General features: G+C 47.6%; 1 protein-coding gene across 1 annotated transcript in view; it reads left to right on the top strand.

Moving 5' to 3' along the window:
- Positions 1 to 17026, top strand: part of LOC120024699 (unconventional myosin-Va-like) — a gene marked incomplete at its 5' end in the record, with an annotated part of 39950 nt that extends 22924 nt beyond the window's left edge. The window contains 13 exons of the mRNA XM_038968951.1: positions 5512 to 5592; positions 5847 to 6045; positions 8404 to 8469; positions 8939 to 9032; positions 9148 to 9294; positions 10519 to 10673; positions 10838 to 10927; positions 11152 to 11302; positions 11679 to 11863; positions 12472 to 12569; positions 12672 to 12846; positions 16042 to 16122; positions 16369 to 17026. Of these exons, the coding sequence (XP_038824879.1) occupies positions 5512 to 5592; positions 5847 to 6045; positions 8404 to 8469; positions 8939 to 9032; positions 9148 to 9294; positions 10519 to 10673; positions 10838 to 10927; positions 11152 to 11302; positions 11679 to 11863; positions 12472 to 12569; positions 12672 to 12846; positions 16042 to 16122; positions 16369 to 16521 (1675 nt within the window). The remainder of the gene's footprint in view (positions 1 to 5511; positions 5593 to 5846; positions 6046 to 8403; positions 8470 to 8938; positions 9033 to 9147; positions 9295 to 10518; positions 10674 to 10837; positions 10928 to 11151; positions 11303 to 11678; positions 11864 to 12471; positions 12570 to 12671; positions 12847 to 16041; positions 16123 to 16368) is intronic.
- Between the last annotated feature and the right edge of the window lie 9082 nt (positions 17027 to 26108).

The following is a 26108-nucleotide window of genomic DNA, read 5'->3' as shown; positions in this document are numbered from 1 at the left end:
AGGGGTTGGAACCAAAATTATTTTCCAATTATTTTGTTCTGACTAGAACCATACATTTTTTTGTTCCGACCAGCAAAATAAAGTTCTGAACCGGTTCGAACACAACAAAAAGCAAAGATTAATACCATTCCTTTCTGTTCCTGTATAAACCTCTGAAATTGACTTTTTTTAAAACATTTAGCTCGACATTAAATTACTTCACCAATCAGTGAGGATATAGCAACTTTCTATGGAGCGGGCAAGCTGTTTACATGCATTGGACAGACGAATGTAGGGCGTTGGATGAGACTGACATTTTCCGGGTGGGGAGAGAGCGAGAGAGGGTGGAGGAGGGTTTGCTTGAAACGGTGGGCATCTTGTTATGACATGCATCATCTGAATTAGGCCCACAGAATTAAACCTTCGGAAGAGCGGCTTATATGAAGGAACTTTGAATGTCTTTGAACTTCAGAAAGTTATCTTAACATTGGACCAGCTAGCTGGTATGTGCAGAGCGGCACCAGAATTCAAATAAAAACACGTTTTACTTTTTCTAGTTAGTAAATCCAATGTGAAACATGATAACTATAGTATCCTTAACTAGCACTGAAAAGGTTAATCGATTCTTCTCTGATTGTAAATCTCTCTCCCTAATTTCTGAATCAGACCTCTAATGTCAGTAGGCTACTAGACTATTTTTCAGAGGGGGAGGGGCAGGTAGCCTACACACGCGCACACTGGAATACTTGTCTGTCAGGCGGACACTGGAATACTTTTCTGTCAGGCGGACACTGGAATACTTTTCTGTCAGGCGGACACTGGAATACTTTTCTGTCAGTCGGACACTGGAATACTTTTCTTAGTGACAGAGTGTGAGGGCTTTGCATATGCACTTTGTTACGTTTTTTTGTGGGACTGAAAAACAATGCATGGAAAATAAAATTACGTTATTAACCGGTTCCATGCTTTTAAAATAATGGTTCTGTTCCGGAACAGTATAGATCACTTTTGTTCTGATTCTGTTCCTTGAAAAATGTCTTTATTTTCCAGTTGTCGGTTCTGTTCCCTGAACTGGTTCCAACCCCTGTTCTAAACACACATTGATTCAGAATACTAAGCACAACAAGCTGACACACAAACAGCATGAGACTGCACCACCCCACCTCCCCTAGTCCACCACCACCCCACCTCCCCTAGTCCACCACCACCCCACCTCCCATAGTCCACCACCACCCCACCTCCCCTAGTCCACCACCCCCCCCCTCTCCCCTAGTCCACCACCACCCCACCTCCCCTAGTCCACCACCTCCCCTAGTCCACCACCTCCCCTAGTCCACCACCACCCCACCTCCCCTATTCCACCACTGCTCCACCTCCCCTAGTCCCTCACCACCCACCTCCCCTAGTCCACCACCACTCCACCTCCCCTAGTCCCCCACCTTCTCTAGTCCACCACCACCCCACCTCTAGTCCCTCACCACCCACCTCCCCTAGTTCACCACCACTCCACCTCCCCTAGTCCCCCACCTTCTCTAGTCCACCACCACCCTCCCACCTCTAGTCCACCACCACCCCACCTCCCCTATTCCACCACTGCTCCACCTCCCCTAGTCCACTACCACCACCCCACCTCTAGTCCACCACCACCCCACCTCCCCTATTCCACCACTGCTCCACCTCCCCTAGTCTACCACCACCCCACCTCTAGTCCCTCACCACCCCACCTCCCCTAGTCCACCACCACTCCACCTCCCCTAGTCCCCCATCTCCTCTAGTCCACCACCACCCGTCTCCTCTAGTCCACCACCACCCCACCTCCCCTAATCCACCACCACCCCATCTCCTCTAGTCCACCACCACTCCACCTCCCCTAGTCCACCACCACCCCACCTCTAGTCCCTCACCACCCCACCTCCCCTAGTCCACCACCACTCCACCTCCCCTAGTCCCCCATCTCCTCTAGTCCACCACCACCCGTCTCCTCTAGTCCACCACCACTCCACCTCCCCTAGTCCACCACCACCCCACCTCTAGTCCCTCACCACCCCACCTCCCCTAGTCCACCACCACTCCACCTCCCCTAGTCCCCCATCTCCTCTAGTCCACCACCACCCGTCTCCTCTAGTCCACCACCACCCCACCTCCCCTAATCCACCACCACCCCATCTCCCCTAGTCCACCAACACCCCACCTCCACTAGTCCACCATCATCCCACCTTCTCTAGTCCACCACCACCCCACCTCCCCTAATCCACCAACACCCCATCTCCTCTAATCCACCACCACCCCACCTCCCATAGTCCACCACCACCCCACCTCCCCTAATCCACCAACACCCCATCTCCCCTAGTCTACCATCACCCCACCTCCCCTAGTCCCCCACCTCCTCTAGTCCACCACCACTCCACCTCCCCTAGTACCCCATCTCCCCTAATCCACCACCACCCCACCTCCCCTAGTCCCCCACCTCCCCTAGTCCCCCACCTCCTCTAGTCCACCACCACCCCACCTCCTCTAGTCCACCATCACCCCACCTCCTCTAGTCCACCACCACTCCACCTCCCCTAGTCCCCCATCTCCTCTAGTCCACCACCACCCCACCTCCTCTAGTCCACCATCACCCCACCTCCTCTAGTCCACCACCACCCCACCTCCCCTAATCCACCACCACCCCACCTCCCCTAATCCACCACCACTCCACCTCCCATAGTCCACCACCACCCCACCTCCACTAGTCCACCATCATCCCACCTTCTCTAGTCCACCACCACCCCACCTCCCCTAATCCACCAACACCCCATCTCCTCTAGTCCACCACCACCCCACCTCCCCTAGTCCACCACCACCCCACCTCCCCTAATCCACCAACACCCCACCTCCCCTAGTCCACCAACACCCCACCTCCCCTAGTCCACCACCACCCCATCTCCCCTAGTCCACCAACACCCCACCTCCACTAGTCCACCATCATCCCACCTTCTCTAGTCCACCACCACCCCACCTCCCCTAATCCACCAACACCCCATCTCCTCTAGTCCACCACCACCCCACCTCCCATAGTCCACCACCACCCCACCTCCCCTAATCCACCAACACCCCATCTCCCCTAGTCTACCATCACCCCACCTCCCCTAGTCCCCCACCTCCTCTAGTCCACCACCACTCCACCTCCCCTAGTACCCCATCTCCCCTAATCCACCACCACCCCACCTCCCCTAGTCCCCCACCTCCTCTAGTCCACCACCACCCCACCTCCTCTAGTCCACCATCACCCCACCTCCTCTAGTCCACCACCACTCCACCTCCCCTAGTCCCCCATCTCCTCTAGTCCACCACCACCCCACCTCCTCTAGTCCACCATCACCCCACCTCCTCTAGTCCACCACCACCCCACCTCCCCTAATCCACCACCACCCCACCTCCCCTAATCCACCACCACCCCACCTCCCCTAATCCACCACCACCCCACCTCCCCTAATCCACCACCACCCCACCTCCTCTAGTCCACCACCACCCCACCTCCCCTAGTCCACCACCACCCCACCTCCCCTAGTCCACCATCATCCCACCTTCTCTAGTCCACCACCACCCCACCTCCCCTAATCCACCAACACCCCATCTCCTCTAGTCCACCACCACCCCACCTCCCCTAGTCCACCACCACCCCACCTCCCCTAGTCCACCATCATCCCACCTTCTCTAGTCCACCACCACCCCACCTCCCCTAATCCACCAACACCCCATCTCCTCTAGTCCACCACCACCCCACCTCCCCTAGTCCACCATCATCCCACCTTCTCTAGTCCACCACCACCCCACCTCCCCTAATCCACCAACACCCCATCTCCTCTAGTCCACCACCACCCCACCTCCCCTAATCCACCACCACCCCACCTCCCCTAATCCACCACCACCCCACCTCCCCTAGTCTAACCACCACCCCACCTCCCCTAGTCTAACCACCACCCCACCTCCCCTAGTCTAACCACCACCCCACCTCCCCTAATCCACCACCACCCCACCTCCCCTAATCCACCACCACCCCACCTCCTCTAGTCCACCACCACCCCACCTCCCCTAGTCCACCACCACCCCACCTCCCCTAGTCCACCACCACCCCACCTCCCCTAGTCCACCATCATCCCACCTTCTCTAGTCCACCACCACCCCACCTCCCCTAATCCACCAACACCCCATCTCCTCTAGTCCACCACCACCCCACCTCCCCTAGTCCACCACCACCCCACCTCCCCTAGTCCACCATCATCCCACCTTCTCTAGTCCACCACCACCCCACCTCCCCTAATCCACCAACACCCCATCTCCTCTAGTCCACCACCACCCCACCTCCCCTAGTCCACCATCATCCCACCTTCTCTAGTCCACCACCACCCCACCTCCCCTAATCCACCAACACCCCATCTCCTCTAGTCCACCACCACCCCACCTCCCCTAGTCCACCACCACCCCACCTCCCCTAATCCACCACCACCCCACCTCCCCTAGTCCACCACCACCCCACCTCCCCTAGTCCACCATCATCCCACCTTCTCTAGTCCACCACCACCCCACCTCCCCTAATCCACCAACACCCCATCTCCTCTAGTCCACCACCACCCCACCTCCCCTAGTCCACCATCATCCCACCTTCTCTAGTCCACCACCACCCCACCTCCCCTAATCCACCAACACCCCATCTCCTCTAGTCCACCACCACCCCACCTCCCCTAGTCCACCACCACCCCACCTCCCCTAATCCACCATCATCCCACCTTCTCTAGTCCACCACCACCCCACCTCCCCTAGTCCACCATCATCCCACCTTCTCTAGTCCACCACCACCCCACCTCCCCTAGTCCACCATCATCCCACCTTCTCTAGTCCACCACCACCCCACCTCCCCTAGTCCACCACCACCCCACCTCCCCTAGTCCACCATCATCCCACCTTCTCTAGTCCACCACCACCCCACCTCCCCTAGTCCACCACCCCACCTCCCCTAGTCCACCATCATCCCACCTTTTCTAGTCCACCACCACCCCACCTCCCCTAGTCCACCACCACCCCATCTCCCCTAGTCCACCACCTCCCCTAGTCCACCATCATCCCACCTCCTCTAGTCTACCACCACCCCACCTCCCCTAATCCACCAACACCCCACCTCCCCTAGTCCACCACCTCCCCTAGTCCACCACCACCCCATCTCCCCTAGTCCACCACCTCCCCTAGTCCACCATCATCCCACCTCCTCTAGTCCACCACCACCCCACCTCCCCTAATCCACCAACACCCCACCTCCCCTAGTCCACCACCTCCCCTAGTCCACCACCACCCCACCTCCCCTAGTCCACCACCTCCCCTAGTCCACCACCACCCCATCTCCCCTAGTCCACCACCTCCCCTAGTCCACCATCATCCCACCTCCCCTAGTCCACCACCACCCCTTCTCCCCTAGTCCACCACCACCCCACCTCCCTCTTTTTATTTAGCCTTTTTTCTGTTCCGTTGCATTCATTTGTGTTTGTTTGTCAGATCCCCCACTGCTGACTTCCATAGGCTGAATGAGGACGGAGAGCTGTGGCTGGTATATGAAGGGTTAAAGGAGACCAACAGGTTAACCGTGTGTGTGTGTGTGTGTGTGTGTGTGTGTGTGTGTGTGTGTGTGTGTGTGTGTGTGTGTGTGTGTGTGTGTGTGTGTGTGTGTGTGTGTGTGTGTGTGTGTGTGTGTGTGTGTGTGTGGACCAGGGGTGGTGTGGGGCTGTTTGTTCTTGCTCCCTCCATCCCATATTTTCTCCTTCATGCTTTCCCAACCTCCTATAGTAGTTGAAGCATGATTCTCTTCTTCTCTCTCCATCCCCTCCTCTCAGACTGTTGGAGGGCCAGATGCAGCAGCAGCGGCGTAGCTATGACAACGAGGTAGAGGTGTTGCGAGGGGAGTTACAGAGTGTTAAAGAGGAGAATAACCGTCAACAACAGCTGCTGGCCCAGAACCTGCAGCTCCCACCAGAGGCACGCATAGAGGCTAGTCTACAGCATGAGATCACACGACTCACCAATGAAAACCTGGTACGTTACACACTTACACACACATATATACACATACACATAGTATACAGACACATGTATACACACACACATACACGGAGTGTACAAAACATTAAGGATACCTGCTCTTTCCATGACATAGACTGACCAGGTGAATCCAGGTGAAAGCTATGATCCCTTATTGATGTCACTTGTTAAATCCACTTCAATCAGTATAGATGAAGGGGAGGAGACAGTTTAAGGAAGGATTTAAACAATCGAGACATGGATTGTGTGTGTGTGTGTGCCATTCAGAGGGTGAATGGGCGAGACAAAATATTTAAGTGCCTTTGAACAAGGTATGGTGGTAGGTGCCAGGCGCACCGGTTTGTGTCAAGAACTGCAACACTGCTGGGTTTTTAACACTCAACCGTTTCCCGTGTGTTTCAAGAATGGTCCACTACCCAAAGGACATCCAGCCAACTTGACAAAACTGTGGGAAGCATTGGAGTCGACATGGGCCAGCATCCCTGTGGAACGCTTACGAATCCTAACAAATTAAGGCTGTCCTGGGTGAAAAGGGGGGGTGCAACTCAATGTTAGGAAGGTGTCCTTAAAGTTTTGTACACCCAGTGTATTCACACGCTTACAAACATGCAAACGTGTACACACATGCAGTCACACACACATGCAGTCACACACACATTTTAAAACACAAATTGTAATACTTTTACGAAATGATTTAAGCATTCAAAAGGTCATAGATGAATGAAAAAAACACACATACTCAGACCAGATCACTGGCCCCACCAGGACAACCTGCTGCCATCAACCAGCACTTCCCTTATTGGTCGCTAGTGGTACTGTCATAGTTACTGTTTTACTGAGGGGGCGTGTGTGTTCGACACCACCCAGATGTGTGTGTCCTGTGAGAACACCCTCTGATGTGTGTGTCCTGTGAGAACCCTCAGATGTGTGTGTCCTGTGAGAACCCTCTGATGTGTGTGTCCTGTGAGAACACCGTCTGATGTGTGTGTCCTCTGAGAACCCTCTGATGTGTGCGTCCTCTGAGAACCCTCTGATGTGTGTGTCCTGTGAGAACCCTCTGATGTGTGTGTCCTGTGAGAACCCTCTGATGTGTGTGTCCTGTGAGAACCCTCTGATGTGTGTGTCCTGTGAGAACCCTCTGATGTGTGTGTCCTGTGAGAACCCTCTGATGTGTGTGTCCTGTGAGAACCCTCTGATGTGTGTGTCCTGTGAGAACCCTCTGATGTGTGTGTCCTGTAAGAACCCTCTGATGTGTGTGTCCTGTGAGAACACCGTCTGATGTGTGTGTCCCGTGAGAACCCTCTGATGTGTGTGGTCCCGTGAGAACACCCTCTGATGTGTGTCCCCCGTGAGAACCCTCTGATGTGTGTGTCCTGTGAGAACCCTCTGATGTGTGTGTCCTGTGAGAACCCTCTGATGTGTGTGTCCTGTGAGAACCCTCTGATGTGTGTGTCCTGTGAGAACCCTCTGATGTGTGTGTCCTGTGAGAACCCTCTGATGTGTGTGTCCTGTGAGAACCCTCTGATGTGTGTGTCCTGTGAGAACCCTCTGATGTGTGTGTCCTGTGAGAACCCTCTGATGTGTGTGTCCTGTGAGAACCCCCTCTGATGTGTGTGTCCTGTGAGAACACCCTCTGATGTGTGTGTCCTGTGAGAACCCTCTGATGTGTGTGTCCTGTGAGAACCCTCTGATGTGTGTGTCCTGTGAGAACCCTCTGATGTGTGTGTCCTGTGAGAACCCTCTGATGTGTGTGTCCTGTGAGAACCCTCTGATGTGTGTGTCCTGTGAGAACCCTCTGATGTGTGTGTCCTGTGAGAACACCCTCTGATGTGTGTGTCCTGTGAGAACCCTCTGATGTGTGTGTCCCGTGAGAACCCTCTGATGTGTGTGTCCTGTGAGAACCCTCTGATGTGTGTGTCCTGTGAGAACCCTCTGATGTGTGTGTCCTGTGAGAACCCTCTGATGTGTGTGTCCTGTGAGAACCCCCTCTGATGTGTGTGTCCTGTGAGAACACCCTCTGATGTGTGTGTCCTGTGAGAACCCTCTGATGTGTGTGTCCTGTGAGAACCCTCTGATGTGTGTGTCCTGTGAGAACCCTCTGATGTGTGTGTCCTGTGAGAACACCCTCTGATGTGTGTGTCCTGTGAGAACACCCTCTGATGTGTGTGTCCTGTGAGAACCCTCTGATGTGTGTGTCCTGTGAGAACACCCTCTGATGTGTGTGTCCTGTGAGAACCCTCTGATGTGTGTGTCCTGTGAGAACCCTCTGATGTGTGTGTCCTGTGAGAACCCTCTGATGTGTGTGTCCTGTGAGAACACCCTCTGATGTGTGTGGATGTCACCTAACAGGAGATGCTGAGGACCGAGGATCCAACAGCATATCGCAGCGCCAAAGTCAACATATTACGACGGATGGTTGTATGTCGAGTCTAAGGACATTGTGTGTGTTTCTCTGCACGTGTGTGACCACTAACAGAGTTTGGTGTGTGTCAGATTTCTACTCTAACTCTGTTAACCCACAACAGACAAATCCAGCAGAGCACCTCTTCTCTCTAACTCACACAGGAGGTCAATGTGTTAAACCCAGCACCTCTTCTCTCTGTTAACATACAGCCAGGCCTTGTTTCAAATTAGCACCCCCCCTCTCTCTAACCCCACAGAGGACCAAATTAGCACCCCCCCTCTCTCTAACCCCACAGAGGACCAAATAAGTACCCCCTATTTTAAATCAACCCCCTCTCTCTCTCCAACCCACTGGGTAAGGGAGCCTGTTTTTGTCTGAACTTTGATCATTGTCAGCTTCCTGTTTGACCGCTGATCCCTTCGCTTTGATAAACTGATGGACTATTGCCAACCTCACCTCTCTTTCTCTATCTCTCTCTCTCAGGACCTCATGGAACAGCTGGAGAAGCAGGATAAAACTATCCGTAAGCTTAAGAAACAGCTGAAGGTGTTCTCGAAGAAGATTGGAGAAATGGGAGGTAAGGAAGGAGACGCACCTGACCGTCTGTGTAGACGGGTGTCTGTTGGACCTGAATTTGTGTATATCTGACCGTGTGTGTGTGTGTTTGTTTGTATGTGTGTGTGTGTGTCTAGCTGGCCATGTTGAGACTATATCTCCGGGTCAGATGGTTGAAGAGACGGTCCGTCCGGTGAACATTCCTCGTCGCGAGAAAGACTTCCAGGGAATGTTGGAGTACAAGAAGGAGGATGAGCTGAAACTGGTTAAGAACCTCATACTGGGTATGTAACCTCCACTCTGACCTCTAACCATTCTCAATCTTGCACTCTCTTTTAACTCTCTCACCACCTCTCTCTCTCTCACCACCTCTCTCTCTCACCACCTCTCTCTCTCACCACCTCTCTCTCTCTCTCTCTCTCACCACCTCTCTCTCTCTCTCTCACCACCTCTCTCTCTCTCTCTCTCTCACACCACCTCTCTCTCTCTCTCTCACCACCTCTCTCTCTCTCACCACTTCTCTCTCTCTCTCTCTCTCTCACCACCTCTCTCTCTCTCACCACCTCTCTCTCTCTCACCACCTCTCTCTCTCTCTCTCTCTCACCACCTCTCTCTCTCACCACCTCTCTCTCTCTCACAACCTCTCTCTCTCTCTCTCACCACCTCTCTCTCTCCACCTCTCTCTCTCTCTCTCTCTCACCACCTCTCTCTCACCACCTCTCTCTCTCTCTCTCTCTCTCCACCTCTCTCTCTCTCTCTCTCTCTCACCACCTCTCTCTCACCACCTCTCTCTCTCTCTCTCTCTCTCTCTCTCTCTCTCTCACCACCTCTCTCTCACCACCTCTCTCTCTCTCTCTTACCACCCCTCTCTCTCTCACCACCCCTCTCTCTCTCACACCACCTCTCTCTTTCTTTCACCACCTCTCTCTCTCTCTCACCACCTCTCTCTCTCTCTCACCACCTCTCTCTCTCTCTCTCACCACCTCTCTCTCTCTCTCTCACCACCTCTCTCTCTCTCTCACCACCTCTCTCTCACCACCTCTCTCTCTCTCTCTCACCACCTCTCTCTCTCTCACCAGCTCTCTCTCTCTCTCACCAGCTCTCTCACCACCTCTCTCTCTCTCTCTCACCACCTCTCTCTCTCTCTCTCACCAGCTCTCTCTCTCTCACCAGCTCTCTCTCTCTCTCTCACCAGCTCTCTCTCTCACCAGCTCTCTCTCTCACCAGCTCTCTCTCTCTCTCTCTCACCAGCTCTCTCTCTCTCTCACCAGCTCTCTCTCTCTCTCTCTCACCAGCTCTCTCTCTCACCAGCTCTCTCTCTCACCAGCTCTCTCTCTCACCACCTCTCTCTCTCTCACCACCTCTCTCTCTACCTCTACCTTTCTTTCTCTACCTCTCTCTCTACCTCTCTATGAGTGTTAGAGAGCAGTTTTTCTGTTTATACATAGATACAGGCATATACATAGATAATCCAATAGTCTATTGTAACAGTCAATTATCTGGAACAGAGTTGAAGCCTCGTGGTGTAGCGGTAAATCTGATCCCAGGCCTGCCAGCCTACATCCTCTTCATGTGTCTGAGGCATGCTGACTATGTCAACGATGACCAGAAGGTCAGGACGCTGCTCACATCCACCATCAACAGCATCAAGAAGATACTCAAGGTGCGTAGGGCTCTGGTTTAAAGTAGTGCTCTATATATGGTATAGGAAGGATGTCATTTGGGGCGCACACCCTATGATGTCAGTAAAACTACATTAAGTTGCTCCTATACTTGTGTAGTAACACTGTAATTACACTAACTATATTGTAATTTTATCTTTGTCAGAAACGGGGGGATGACTTTGAGACGGTCTCCTTCTGGCTGTCCAACACCTGCCGCTTCCTACACTGTCTCAAACAGTACAGCGGTGATGAGGTGAGACCGGACCCAGCGCACACACACACACACACACACACACACACACACAAATACTCAAACAAATGCTTACAGACCGACACACACACACACACAGACAGTCTGAAACGGTACAGCGGCGGTGAGGTACACCCCAAAACACAGAAACACTTTATTCTTGCGATGCTCCAACTTGTGTGTTTGTATCTGTTTCTCTCTCTTCCTCCTCCTCTCTGTTCCTGCAGTCGTTTATGAAGCACAACACTCCTAAGCAGAATGATCACTGCCTGTCTAACTTTGACCTGGCTGAGTACCGTCAGGTCCTCAGTGACCTGGCCATTCAGATCTACCAGCAGCTCATCAAATGCATGGAGAACATCCTACAGCCCATGATTGGTGAGTCCACCACGCTGTGTGTGTGTGTGTGTGTTTTTATTGAATTGAATGTAACCTTTATTTAACTAGGCAAGCCAGTTAAGAACAAATTCTTATTTACAATGACGGCTAAACCCGGATGACGCTGGGCCAATTGTTCGCCGCCCTGTGGGACTACCAATCACGACCGGATGTGATACAGCCTGGATTCGACCCAGGGAATGTAGTGAAGCCTCTTGCACTGAGATGCAGGGCCTTAGACCGCTGCGCCACTGTGTGGTGTGTGGGTGGGTGAACATCCAACCACTAACGTGTACTGTGTGTGTGTGTGTGTGTGTGTGTGTGTGTGTGTGTGTGTGTGTGTGTGTGTGTGTGTGTGTGTGTGTGTGTGTCCCAGTCTCTGGTATGTTGGAGCATGAGACCATCCAGGGTGTGTCGGGGGTTAAGCCGACCGGTCTGCGTAAACGGACATCGAGCATCGCTGACGAGGGAACCTACACGCTGGAATCCATCTTACGTCAGCTCAGCGCTTTCCACTCCACCATGTGTCAGCACGGCACCGACCCTGAACTCATCAAACAGGTCCGTGTGTCTGACCCCTGGTTGTGTTCTGACCCTGACCCATGGTTGTGTTCTGACCCTGACCCCTGGTTGTGTTCTGACCCCTGGTTGTGTTCTGACCCTGACCCCTGGTTGTGTTCTGACCCCTGGTTGTGTTCTGACCCCTGGTTGTGTTCTGACCCCTGGTTGTGTTCTGACCCTGACCCCTGGTTGTGTTCTGACCCTGACCCCTGGTTGTGTTCTGACCCTGACCCCTGGTTGTGTTCTGACCCTGACCCCTGGTTGTGTTCTGACCCCTGGTTGTGTTCTGACCCTGACCCCTGGTTGTGTTCTGACCCTGACCCCTGGTTGTGTTCTGACCCTTGGTTGTGTTCTGATCCTGACCCCTGGTTGTGTTCTGACCCCTGGTTGTGTTCTGACCCCTGGTTGTGTTCTGACCCATGGTTGTGTTCTGACCCCTGGTTGTGTTCTGACCCTGATCCCAGGTTGTGTTCTGACTCCTGGTTGTGTTCTGACCCTGACCCCTGGTTGTGTTCTGACCCTGACCCCTGGTTGTGTTCTGACCCCTGGTTGTGTTCTGACCCCTGGTTGTGTTCTGACCCTGACCCCTGGTTGTGTTCTGACCCCAGGTTGTGAAGCAGCAGTTCTACATCATTGGAGCTGTGACTCTCAACAATCTGCTGCTGCGTAAAGACATGTGCTCCTGGAGCAAAGGCATGCAGATCAGGTGGGTTCAGAGAGGCTGTCATGTCTTAGTATGTATAGACAGACTGTGTCTAATGTGTTTTATAGAGTGTGTGTGTGTAACGTATATAATGTGGTGTACCAGGTATAACGTGAGTCAGCTGGAGGAGTGGCTGCGTGACAAGTCTCTGATGCTGTGTGGAGCCAAGGAGACTCTGGAGCCTCTGATTCAGGCTGCTCAGCTGCTGCAAGTCAAGAAGAAGACGGACGAAGACGCCGAGGCCATCTGCTCCATGTGCAACAGCCTGTCCACATCTCAGGTAACCAATCACAGCTCACTATTCTGCTCATGTACTAAACTAACCAATTAGAGCCCTTTCTACCACTCAGGTACTAGATGAAGGAAAAAGGAAACCGCACACTGCTCTTGATAGTATCACCGATATTTAATAAGCTTTACGTATCGGCCTCACGGCCTTCATCAGAGCTTTTGTGATTTTTTAAAATCTGCACCCTTATGTAGACCTGGCCCCACCCACATCCGTTCTACACATCGAAGGGGGTTGGAGGCAAAGGAAAAACAAATAAGTGCTACCAAATATAACAATATGCATTTCATAAATATTACAAAGGTGTATAAATAAGGCGTATTGAACACTTCTGTAAAACCTCAATGAGGACATAGCAAGTTTACATTAGTCATTGGGTACATCGTACGAAAAACATCAGAGTAATCTACAATAGACACATATTTCATGTTCAAATTCACAACATAACATACATAGGCATTTCATCATTAAGTCCTTTAGGAAATGTCTGGAGGGTGAAAATCCAAAAACATTCTCTTTTACTCAGAGTATTATTAATATCCCCTCCCCTGTCTGATATCTTAACTTTCTCTATGCCACAAAATCTAAAAGGTAGAAATGTCATGCTTCAGATCATTGAAATGTACAGCGACTGGATAATCCCTGACGTTTCTCCTGATTGAACTTTTATGTTCACTAATTCTCTGTTTGAGAGAGCGGGAGGTTTTACCGGCATAGCACAGCCCACATGGACATTTAATAATGTAAATAACATGGGTGGTGGAACACATAATAATGTCATTTATTTGGAACCGTTTTCCTGTGTGTGGGTGGCAGAAATATTCACACGTCATCCTATTGTTGCACTGTGCGCATCTTCTGCATTTATAGCTACCATTTGGTAGAGGGCGTAAAAGAGCTTGGCTGATTTTCTTTTGTGGCTTGCAGTTGGCGTGAACCAATTTATCGCGTAAATTACGACCTCTCCTATACACAATAAGTGGTGGATATTTAAATTCAGCCGGCAAAACTGGGTCCGATGATAAAATATGCCAGTGTTTCTTGACCACACCTCCCACTTTTGGCGAATTCAAAGTATATGTAGTTGTGAACATTCCGGAGGGTTCTTTAGCGGGTCTTTTTTGTAGCAGTTCATCTCGTGTTTTTTCCAATGCCAAATGATGAGCTTCATCCACATATTGTGACGAATAGGCTCTTCTTAGAAACCTCATGCGCATCTCCGCTGCTTTTTCTAGATAATCCTCTGTGGAGTGGCAGATACGGCGCAGTCTGAAAAACTGGCTTCTTGGAAGTCGACTTTTTAATGGCTCAGGGTGGAAGCTGTCCCCCTGTAATAGAGTATTTCTGTCCGTTTCTTTTCTATACAGAGTTGTAAACAGGGTTCCATTTGATTTCTCAATCCACATATCGAGGTAATGAACACGTTGAGTGTCACGTTCAATAGTGAATTTGAGATTGGGGTCAATGTCATTGAGTAGTGCCATAAAATCTGACAGCTCTTGTTCAGTTCCTTCCCATATACAAAACATGTCGTCAATATATCGATACCACTTCAGGACTTTATTCAAAAATGGATTCTCGTTTTCATTATTAACAAAACGTTCTTCAAAAAGACCCATATAGAGGTTAGCATAGCTCGGAGCGAATGTAGAGCCCATCGATGTTCCATTCGTTTGGAGGTAGTATTCATCATCAAACCTGAAATAGTTATACGTCAAAACATATTCAGCCAACTCTAGAATGAAGTTTGTTGGTGGATATTCATTAGTATCTCTGTCTCCCAGATAGTGTGCTAGTGCTGCCAGCCCCCCCACATGGGGAATGCTGGTATATAGACTCTCGACATCTAATGTGACCAAAATACAGTCTTCTGTTAAACCCGTTATTGGTGAGATCCTGTTTATGAAGTCTATAGAGTCTTTTACATATGATGGCAATGAATGCACATGAGATTTAATAAAAAGAGTCTACAAAGTTCGACAATGGCTCTAGCATTGAGCCTATTCCTGCAACCACTGGTCTGTCTGGATAGTTGCCTTGTTGTGTTTTAGGTTTGTGTCATTTCGGTAAATTGTATAAGCATGGACGTATGGCACATTTACAACAAAGATATTCATATTCAGGTTTTGAGATGAGGTTGTTTAATAGGGCCCCAGATTAGAGCATATATCCCTTTGGAACACCTGTGTGGGATCAACACTCAGTTTTCTATAGAAACGTTCATTGCTGAGTTGTCTCTGAATTTCTAATTTATATTTTTCATAGTCTAAAACAACCACAGCACCCCCTTATCTGCAGGTTTTAAAACCAAAGATGAATCTTTCATTAATTCATTGAGTGCCTGTTCTTCTGTTCTAGTGAGGTTCTTCTGAATGTGGTTTGTTTGTCTCGTATATACTGACATGGCTTCTTGTTTGACTAACCTACAATAGGTATTAATCGAGGAGTTGTTAACCATGGGACAGAATTTGCTTTTGGGCTTAAAATGGTACCAGTTCTTTGATGTGTTATTAGGCCCGAATCAGTGTTTTGCGAAAACACATGCTTAAGTTTAATCTTGCGAAAAAATTTAAACAGATCTACTTTCATATCGAATGGTTTATCTGTACATGTAGGTACAAAAGAGAGGCCCTTAGATAAGACTGAGACTTGAGCGTCAGTAAGGTATTTTTTGGAGAGGTTAATTACCGCGTCCTGCTGTAGCTCCGTGTCCACGGCCTGTGTTCCTGGTCTCTTCGACCGCTTGACTCTCCTGCATCGTTTCTTTTCTTTCGTGGAGCCCTCTGTTGCTTCCGGGCTAAAAAAACGGACTGTGTGCCATGGTAGCTGGAGTCACTGTCTGTAGGGAATTCGCTCTCGGTGGATGCCTCTATGTCCAAGTTTCCATGTCCTTCCGCTGCTGCGTATCTGCGTCCCCCGATCAGCGGTGCGTCCCTCCGTCGGCCTCTCCGTGCTCCTGTTCAGGTACTGAACTAACCAATCACAGCCCTCTCTACCCCTCAGGTACTGAACTAACCAATCACAGCCCTCTCTACCACTCAGGTACTGAACTAACCAATCCCAGCCCTCAGGTACTCAATTTACCAGTCAAGCCCAATCACTGCGGAGAATGGGACAGGGCATCAGTTGAGATAATAGTTCAAGGTTCAACTAATGAAGTTTGTCTCTGTGTTTCTGTGTTCCCAGATTGTAAAGGTGTTGAACCTGTACACTCCAGTCAACGAGTTTGAAGAGAGGGTGTCTGTTACCTTCATACGAACCATACAGGTATGACCTGTCTGTCTGTCTGTGTCTGTCTGTCAGTCAGTCTGTTTGCCTGTCTGTGTCTGTCTGTCAGTCTCTGCATATAAGTAACTGTAACTAATGTATATATTTTCTCTCTCCCTCTCCTTCGCTCCCTCTTTGTTTCTCCCTCTCTGTATCGCCATCTCTCTCTCTCTCTCTGTCTCTCTCTCTGTCTCTCTCTCTCTGTCTCTCTGTCTCTCTCTCTCTCTCTCTGTCTCTGTCTGTCAGACTCGTTTGCGGGACCGCTGTGAGACTCCTCAGCTGTTGATGGACACTAAGATCATCTACCCAGTCACCTTCCCTTTCAACCCCTCCTCTCTGGCCCTGGAGACTATCCAAATACCAGGCTCCCTCAACCTAGCCTTCCTTACCCGCGTCTAACACATACACGACTAATAGATAGGCTATACATAGGCATGCAATCACATGCATACACAAACCATTCTCTTCCTAACACATCCAAACACTTACATACAGTACACACACACACATACACACGCTCAGCTTCCACCCTACGGTAGTCTTTATGTCAGTAGTTGAAAGCCCATCCTCCTCCGCGTGTACAAATGCTCAACTCTAAGAGAATGCACCGCTACAGGCCACCTTTTCTCCTATCTTACCCCCTTTTACTAAGCTACACTCCCCACCTACAACCCCATTTAAGACCGAGTACCGTGTTCCCCCAGTCCTCTTTTCTCCTCTTTGTTCTCTTCTCAATAGTGTAGTGTTTTCTAGCAGTCCGGTTCTCCCATAGGAATGTTTTACGGTACACTTAAGCTAGCTGTCCAGGGCTAGCATCACAGCTAGCTAGCTCCTTCAGCTAAGCTCAGCTAGCATCTGTTGTGTTATGATAGGATGCTAGCGCTTCTACAGTTATCTAGCTAGCATCAGTTTTGAGTACATTGTTATCTACTCACCCACTGAACACAGTCAAGCCAAGTGCAGTACCCATTGTCTGTACCATAATTTTATACATATATAAATACATATAAATATTAATATATATATATATCACGCTAGGGTGTTTTATTTATTGCATTTATCTCACTCCCTTTCCTAGAATACGTTTTTCTTTGCAGACAGAAAACATGGATACCATCGACATGTAGGCTTATCTCTCCAGCTTTCCAGACCGGAGAGAAGTATGGCCATGGAAAGACCACTAGAGTCCTGTAGTATTAGAATTATGTCTATAGCAGATGATCTATCTAGTCTCATTTAATTAGCACTATTTAATGTAGCTTTTTATTTGTTTAGCTCATGATGTATTGTGCTTTAAGATCTCTCTGCCGTAGCTTTGTCCTGTGTAACCTGCTTCTCTAGTAGATCTGCACTTTAGCACCGCTGCACCAGAGGTTGAAATAGAGGATTAGACTGGAACAGAGGTTGAAATAGAGGATTAGACTGGAACAGAGGTTGAAATAGAGGATTAGACTGGAACAGAGGTTGAAATAGAGGATTAGACTGGAACAGAGGTTGAAATAGAGGATTAGACTGGAACAGAGGTTGAAATAGAGGATTAGACTGGAACAGAGGTTGAAATAGAGGATTAGACTGGAACAGAGGTTGAAATAGAGGATTAGACTGGAACAGAGGTTGAAATAGAGGATTAGACTGGAACAGAGGTTGAAATAGAGGATTAGACTGGAACAGAGGTTGAAATAGAGGATTAGACTGGAACAGAGGTTGAAATAGAGGATTAGACTGGAACAGAGGTTGAAATAGAGGATTAGACTGGAACAGAGGTTGAAATAGAGGATTAGACTGGAACAGAGGTTAAAATAGAGGATTAGACTGGAACAGAGGTTGAAATAGAGGATTAGACTGGAACAGAGGTTGAAATAGAGGATTAGACTGGAACAGAGGTTGAAATAGATAGAGGATTAGACTTGCAATAGAGGGCTAGACTGGACGAGTAGTTTAGATAGGTATGGGTATAAAACTATCAGGTTTAGACGGCTTCAGCTACTGTACTTGCTTCTCCACTTTAACTAAGTACTTTGGTTCCAAAACCCCTACAGAGGACTCACTAACTCACACACACACACACACACACACACACACACACACACACACACACACACACACACACACACACACACACACACACACACACACACACACACACACACACACACTAGTGACTGTTGTTAAAAACAGAAGCACACTGGATCCTACATATCCACTACCACAGCGTTTCCCAAAACTATTGGTCGCGGCCACATGTGGGGGCGCCTGATTTTTAAAAAATGGGGTTGAACAAAAATACAATAAAACCGCGCTTTGTTCATAGAACCAGGGTTACGTCGGTAACCTTCGGTAGCCTCTAGATACAGTTGTAATAAACAGAGCGGTTTCTGTTTTCTTCCTACAAATGTGGCTCTATCTTTTAAATGGTTCAAGATACAAAATATTATGACCCCATCACTGAAAGATAAGACTCTCAGGAACACGTATGTGTCTTCTGTTTCCCTCCACAATGGCCACAGGCCTCATTAGAACAGAGTGGACAAGACCAGGAACTAAATCAGCTAAAACAATAAGTTTACATTAGCGTTGGAGTCGTGATCTTTTTTTTTTATATATCAAAATGGGGCTGCGGACAACAGTTGGAACTCCTGCAGTACCAACTACTACATATCTTCACTTCTAAATATCTACATGTCCTCACCCCACCCCTCTGTCTGCTCCACTCTCTGTATGTTATGATGGACAAGATCTGTAGGTATTCCTTTCAGTATTATAGCCTTGGAAAGGAGGTTGTGCGTGTTACTAAACCTGGTTACCACTGAGCCAGTCTGTTTTACTGTAGTTGCTCTCATAATCCATCACATTTAGACTCAATAGCAACCATGTCTTGAATGTTTTTCCCTACAGCCTGTATGATAATGCTGTCATGCCAGCTTTACTCCAGAAACTAAATCACTTCTTTGTAGACAAACTATTACATGCCCTGGCTACAGTCTCTACTCTAACCTACTCTAACTCGTACCCCCGTCTTTCATTCCCTACTAACCTACTCTAACAACTCCTTCACTGTCTCCCCAACCACCTCTTCACTGTGTCCCAACATCAGCCAAATCTGTTTTCATGGCTCTACTTTTAGAGAAAGCAGCCATGTTGTTGCTCAGCACCAGAAAGTGACCAGTAGAGGGCGACATTGGACACTAGGTCACATGACTGTGGCTTCTATAGAACCAGACATTCTGCCAGATGTTCTATAGAATCAAAGAAGATCTACAAACATTCTATTCACTACTACTAAGGCCCTTCTAACCTCTCTGACTGGTCAACCGCTGAGGGACAGAAAGGATAGAACTACATTTATCATCATCGTTGCCTCTCTTCCTTACTTGTGCCATCAGTGTTCACCCATACCCTAACTGCTCATCAACCACCAACTTTATTTAACCATCAACCTTATTGTTTAACCTTCAACCTTATTCTACCGTGAATCTTATTATTTACCGTGACCTTTATTTGCCTACCAACCCTGACCCTTTGAACTTTGTTACCTGGCCTATAGAGACACGCGACTCAGAAAAACATATTATTATTATTACTATCATTGATGTAGGAGTCAAATTCATGTTTAAACTTGTTTTGTGATGCAATTTAATTAATAATCATATATTTATTATTGGGACCACCATGAGTGTATTGTATAAAAATTAAAAATGGCCTTTTTGTTACATTTTTGCAGCGTTGCATTTTAATGAAGGATTTTTAGGAATACGTTTTAGGTTGTTCAACATGTGTGTAGTGATACCAGATCTAAAATGTAAATCTGCATCTTGGACGATACTGGAAAATGATACTGGCAATACTGCAGGTTTTACCCTTGTGAATGTTTTAGAGCTGTTATTGATCATACATATAGGATGACTTCATTGTTACTCATGTTTGGGACAAAGCCTTACATATGATTTTAAAAACACTATCATCTCCTGTCTTTGTCTGTCTGTTACACAACTACTGTTTTAAAAAGTAGCATTATTATTATTGAATGTTTTGACAAGTTGTCCTTAGATCTTATTTCAGAGGCTGGGATGGAAGGATTGTTTTGCTTTCTGTCTAGTTGCACTTTTTGAAATATTTACTGAACAAGTTTAATAAACGCTGATAAAGTTAGCTCTGTCTGCCCTTAACCTATCTGATATGATTCTAATTTCTTTGATCATCATGTGGTCTATGTTCCTCCAGAGAGGTCATCTAGCTGTAGTCATTTAAACAGTAGAAGGCTATAGTCTTAGTGACTATCCCAAATGTTACCATATTCACTAGATAGTGCACAGCTTTTGACCAGGGCCCATAGGGAATAGGGTGCCATTTGGTATGTACCCTTAGTCCATTTCTATGATTAGCTTTCTTTAAGCAGTGTAGATGTCCCGCTCTCCCCTTCCCCTTATAGTGTCCCACTCTGTAGATGCCGTGTGCCTCAGACAGGCTTGTTCATGTAGACACTCTGTGGTACGACCGGTCTTCACCTCATTTGAGATGTACATTTTAACATCTCCAGATGGTTCTTAAAATAGATACTTAAAATCTCCCTTTTTATGGTTTTGACAATTGAGGTCAATGCTAAAGTATCACATGAAGTCACGACATCATCACTAACCAACACATCTCATTGACCTAATGATCTGAAGACTTCATACAGTCCACCTGTGGTAGAGATGCTGAAACTCTGCTCTTCTCCTCCATCTCCTCGCTTCTATTCACTTCTTTGTCCTCTCTCCTCCCGTGTGTACATCAGGAGAACTGGACTGTGTGTATAATTCCTGGTAGCTGTACTTAGTGAATGTGTTCACCATTAAGAAACTTGGAATACGTTTAAATTGTCAAACCCTGTAAAAGACAAATAAAGGAATTCAGCACTGAAAATATTTGTTTGTTTTTTTGTCCAAAGCCAAAAGCAAGCTGTGGTCATGAATGGGTTATGAAAATAATAGCAGTTATTATATTATTGTATTATTATAAGCATTATGCCATGGAATTTGAGCTTTAAGTTCATATTAAATACGTGAACTATTTCTGCCCTCAGACCGTTCAGTGGCTAGCTGACCTATAGCCTGAACAAGTAATACAGCCCTTACCACCAACAATAACATTTACCATTAGTGGATGTGAAACAATCTGACCTTGGACCAGTGATTAGAGACAGCTTCTATCCAGTCCTAATACTTTGGGCTTCATCCCAAATGGAACTTTATTCTCTTTCTAGTGCACTACTTTTGACCAGGCCATCGGGTTCTGGACATAAGAAGTGCACTTTAAAGGGGATATGGTGCCATTTGGGATGTGGCCCTGGTCTGTACCTGAGGGTAATACTGTGGCGTGGTCAAAGCCCTTGGTAAGTAGCTTAGTGTTCCCCCTCTGTCCCTGGCCTCCAGTCCTCTAACTAACTAACGCTGGACAACACTGTCTCCTCAGGATAGCATACCGTCTGACAGACAAACCAACTTCCCTCATTAGGTAAGAACTATATTATACATTTGTTATGATGATGTCATGCAGTTGTGTTGGAAACAGTTGGTCAGCTATTTTTTTATATTTAAAGCATATCAGGTCTGTAAGCATGTACAATATGAGATTGACTGATTTTAAATAATGGCAAGGTGTTGACTTAGTTATAATTCAATATACATGGCCTTCAGCAATGTATTTAGGATATTACTTTGAGAATTTGATAAACCACTGAAAAGCCATACATGGACTGTATAGGGCTTAGGGTTAGGTGGATCACTATCAGCACTGTAACACTAAAGCCTATTTCTCAGTCTCTATTTTAAGCATGTGGCTAGTACAGTACGGAACAGTGTACAGTAGTATAGGAAGTTTGTGGGTACCATCCACTCCCGTTGTGCCCAAGAGCAAGGCACTCGCTCCAGCATAACCCCCACATAGCTCCAGGGGTGCTGCATTGTGGTTGACCTTGTGCTCCTCGGAAGTGTCTGTATGTTGTTATGTGTTTCCGTGGTGTCCTGGGGGTTGGGAGCAGCGCATCCTGCATTCCTAAGGCTACTGATCAAAATAGTCACATGGCTAGCATATAACAAATATACTACATATCAACCTAGGATCAATGAGTTACCCAGCTAACTTACCTAAATATTTAGAAATATTCATGTTAGTTTTGTAAATGGGCATGGTCTCCTACTCTAATTTACTCAACAACCAAAAACACAAAGGCCGATCATAAGTAAAACAAATGATTAACCAGAAAACCAATAGTTATTTATCAAAGTTAGCTGGCTAACTTTTTGAACCTGCTTTGTAGTATACCCCTCAGACCCATGGTTCAGACAATAGGCAGACAAGACAGGAACAAAAATGGCAATTGTGGGATGAGCACAAGGTCAACCTGGAGTTGTGTAGGGGTTATATTCTAATATAATCAAATGTTTCTTGTCAGATGTAAACAACAGGTACAGACTAACAGTGAAATGCTTACTTACGGGCCCTTCCCATATAGCAGCAAGCGGCCTGCTCAACGGCACAATGGCAGCTACTAACTTCCTAATAATATAGTTCTATTTCTAGAATTGTGTGTTTATCTCTAGAACTGTGTATGTCTTACAGCCCACAATATAGTATATACAGTGCCTTTGGAAAGTATTCAGACCCCTTGACTTTTTCCACATTTTGTTAGGTTACAGCCTGATTCTAAAATTGATTAAATAGTTTTTTCCCCTCATCAATCTACACACAATGCTCCATAATGACGTAGCAAAAACAGGTTTTATACATTTTTGCTCATTTATTTAAAAAAATAATAATATTACATTTACATACAGTACCAGTCCAAATTTTTGACACAGGGTTTTTCAGGATTCTGGGGTTTTTCTTTATTTTTACTAATTTGTCACATGCGCTGAATACAACAGGTGTAGTAGACCTTACAGTGAAATGCTTACTTACAAGCCCTTAACCAACAATGCTTTAAGAAGTTAAGGGGGGGAGTGTTAAGGAAAAAAATAGAAAATAAAAGTAACAAATAATTAAACAGCAGCAGTAAAATAAGTCAAATTGCGGGGGCACCGGTTAGTTGAGGTAATTGAGGTAATATGTACATGTAGGTAGAGTTAGTGACTATACATAGATTATAAACAGACAGTAGCAGCAGTGTAAAAGAGGGGTCTGGGTAGCCCTTTGATTAGCTGGTCAGGAGTCTTATGGCTTGGGGGTAGAAGCTGTTAAGAAGCCTTTTGGACCTCGACTTGGCGCTCCGGTACCGCTTGCTGTGCGGTAGCACAGAGAACAGTCTATGACTAGGCTGGCTGGAGTCTTTGACCATTTTTAGGGCCTTCCTCTGACACCGCCTGATATAGAGGTCCTGGATGGCAGGAAGCTTGGCCCCAGTGATGTACTGGGCCGTACGCACTACGCTCTGTAGTGCCTTGTGGTTGGAGGCCGAGCAGTTGCCATACCAGGCAGTGATGCAACCAGTCAGGATGCTCTCGATGTTGCAGCTGTAGAACCTTTTGAGGATCTGAGGACCCATGCCAAATCTTTTCAGTCTCCTGAGGGGGAATAGGCTTTGTCATGCCCTCTTCACGACTGTCTTAGTGTGTTTGGTCCATGATAGTTTGTTGGTGATGTGGACACCAAGGAACTTGAAGCTCTCAACCTGTTCCACTACAGCCCCGTTGATGAGAATGGGGGCGTGCTTGGGTCCTCCTTTTTCTGTAGTCCACAATCATCTCCTTTGTCTTGATCACGTTGAGGGAGAGGTTGTTGTCCTGGCACCACACGACCAGGTCTCTGACCTCCCTATAGACTGTCTCATCGTTGTCGGTGATCAGGCCTACCACTGTTGTGTCATCGGCAAACTTGATGATGGTGTTGGAGTCGTGCCTGGCCATGCAGTCATGAGTGAACAGGGAGTACAGGAGGGGACTGAGCATGCACCCCTGAGGGGCCCCTGTGTTGAGGATAAGTGTGGCAGATGTGTTGTTACCTACCCTTACCACCTTGGGGCGGCCTGTCAGGAAGTCCAGGATCCAGTTGCAGAGGGAGGTGTTTAGTCCCAGGGTCCTTATCTTAGTGATGAGCTTTGAGGGCACTATGGTGTTGAACTGTAGTCAATGAATAGCATTCTCACATAGGTGTTCCTTTTGTCTAGGTGGGAAAGGGCAGTGTTGAGTGCAATAGAGATTGCGTCATCTGTGGATCTGTTGGGGTGGTATACAAATTAGAGTGGGTCTAGGGTTTCTGGGATACTGGTGTTGATGTGAGCCATGACCAGCCTTTCAAAGCACTTCATGGCTACAGACGGGTCGGTAGTCATTTACAGACGGGTCGGGTCAGTAGTCATTTAGGCAGGTTACTTTAGTGTTCTTGGGCACAGGGACTATGGTGGTCTGCTTGAAACATGTTGGTATTACAGACTCAGTTTGAAAATGTCCGTGAAGACACTTTCCAGTTGGCCAATACTGTCATGAAGGCAACGGGTGGCTACTTTGAAGAATCTCAAATATAAAATATATTTTGATTTACTGATTTCATGTTATTTCATAGTTTTGATGTCTTCACTATTATTCTACAATGTAGAAAATAGTAAAAATAAAGAAAACCCCTTGAATGAGTAACTGTGTCCAAACTTTTGACTGGTACTAAGTATTCTGACCCTTTACTCAGTACTTTGTTGAATCACCTTTGGCACCGATTACAGCCTTGAGTCTTCTTGTGTATGACGCTACAAGCTTGGCACACCTATATTTGGTGAGTTTCTCCCATTCTTCTCTGCAGATCCTCTCTAGCTCTGTCAGGTTGGATGGGGAACGTTGCTGCACAGCTATTTTCAGGTCTCTCCAGCGATGTTCGATCAGGTTTAAGTCCAGGCTCTGGCTGGGTCACTCAAGTACATTCAGAGACTTGTCCCGAAGCCACTCCTGCGTTGTCTTGGCTGTGTGCTTAGGGTTGTTGTCCTGTTGGAAGGTGAACCTTCGCCCCAGTCTGAGGTCCTGAGAGCTCTGGAGCAGGTTTTCATCAAGGATCTCTCTGTACTTTGCTCCGTTCACCTTTGCCCCGATCCTGACTATTCTCCCAGTCCCTGCCGCTGAAAAACATCCCCACAGAATGATGCTGCCACCACCAAGCTTCACCGTAGGGATGGTGCCAGGTTTCCTCCAGATGTGACGTTGGCATTCAGGCCAAAGAGTTCAATCTTGGTTTCATCAGACCAGAGAATCTTGTTTCTCATGGTCTGAGAGTCCTTTAGGTGGCTTTTGGCAAACTCTAAGTGGGCTGTCATGTGCCTTTTACTGAGGAGTGGCTTCCATCTGGCCACTCTACCAAAAAAACCTGATTGGTGGAGTGCTACATAGCTGCTTGTCCTTCTGGAAGGTTCTCCCATCTCCACAGAGGAACTCTGGAGTCACCTCCCTGACCAAGGCCTTTCTCCCCCGATTACTCAGTTTGGCTGGACGTCCAGCTCTAGGAAAAGTCTTGGTGGTTCCAAACTTTTTTCATTTAAGAATGATGGAGGCCACTGTTCTTGGGGACCTTCAATGCTGCAGAAATGCTTTGTACCCTTCCCCAGATCTGTGCCTCGACACAATCCTGTCTCGGAGCTCTACGGACAATTCTTTCGACCTCATGGCTTGGTTTTTACTCTGACATACACTGTCAACTGAGGGACCTTATATAGACAGGTGTGTGCCTTTCCAAATCATGTCCAATCAATCAATCAATTGAAATTACCACAGGTGGACTCCAATCAAGTTGTAAACACATCTCAAGGATGATCAATGGAAACAGAATGCACCTGAGCTCAATTTCGAGTCTCGTAGCATAGGGTCTGAATAAATAAGGTATTTCTGTTTTTTTGTATTTTTTTTATTTGCAACAATTTCTAAAAACCAGTTTTCACTTTGTCATTATGGGGTATTGTGTGTAGATTGCAGTGTTCTATTTCTAGTGTGTAATGCAGTGTTCTATTTCTAGTGTGTAATGTAGTGTTCTAT

The sequence above is a fragment of the Salvelinus namaycush genome, chromosome 30 (genome assembly GCF_016432855.1).
Source record: "Salvelinus namaycush isolate Seneca chromosome 30, SaNama_1.0, whole genome shotgun sequence".
NCBI classification, from domain to species: domain Eukaryota; kingdom Metazoa; phylum Chordata; class Actinopteri; order Salmoniformes; family Salmonidae; genus Salvelinus; species Salvelinus namaycush.
This window is presented reverse-complemented; position numbering and strand designations above follow the sequence as displayed.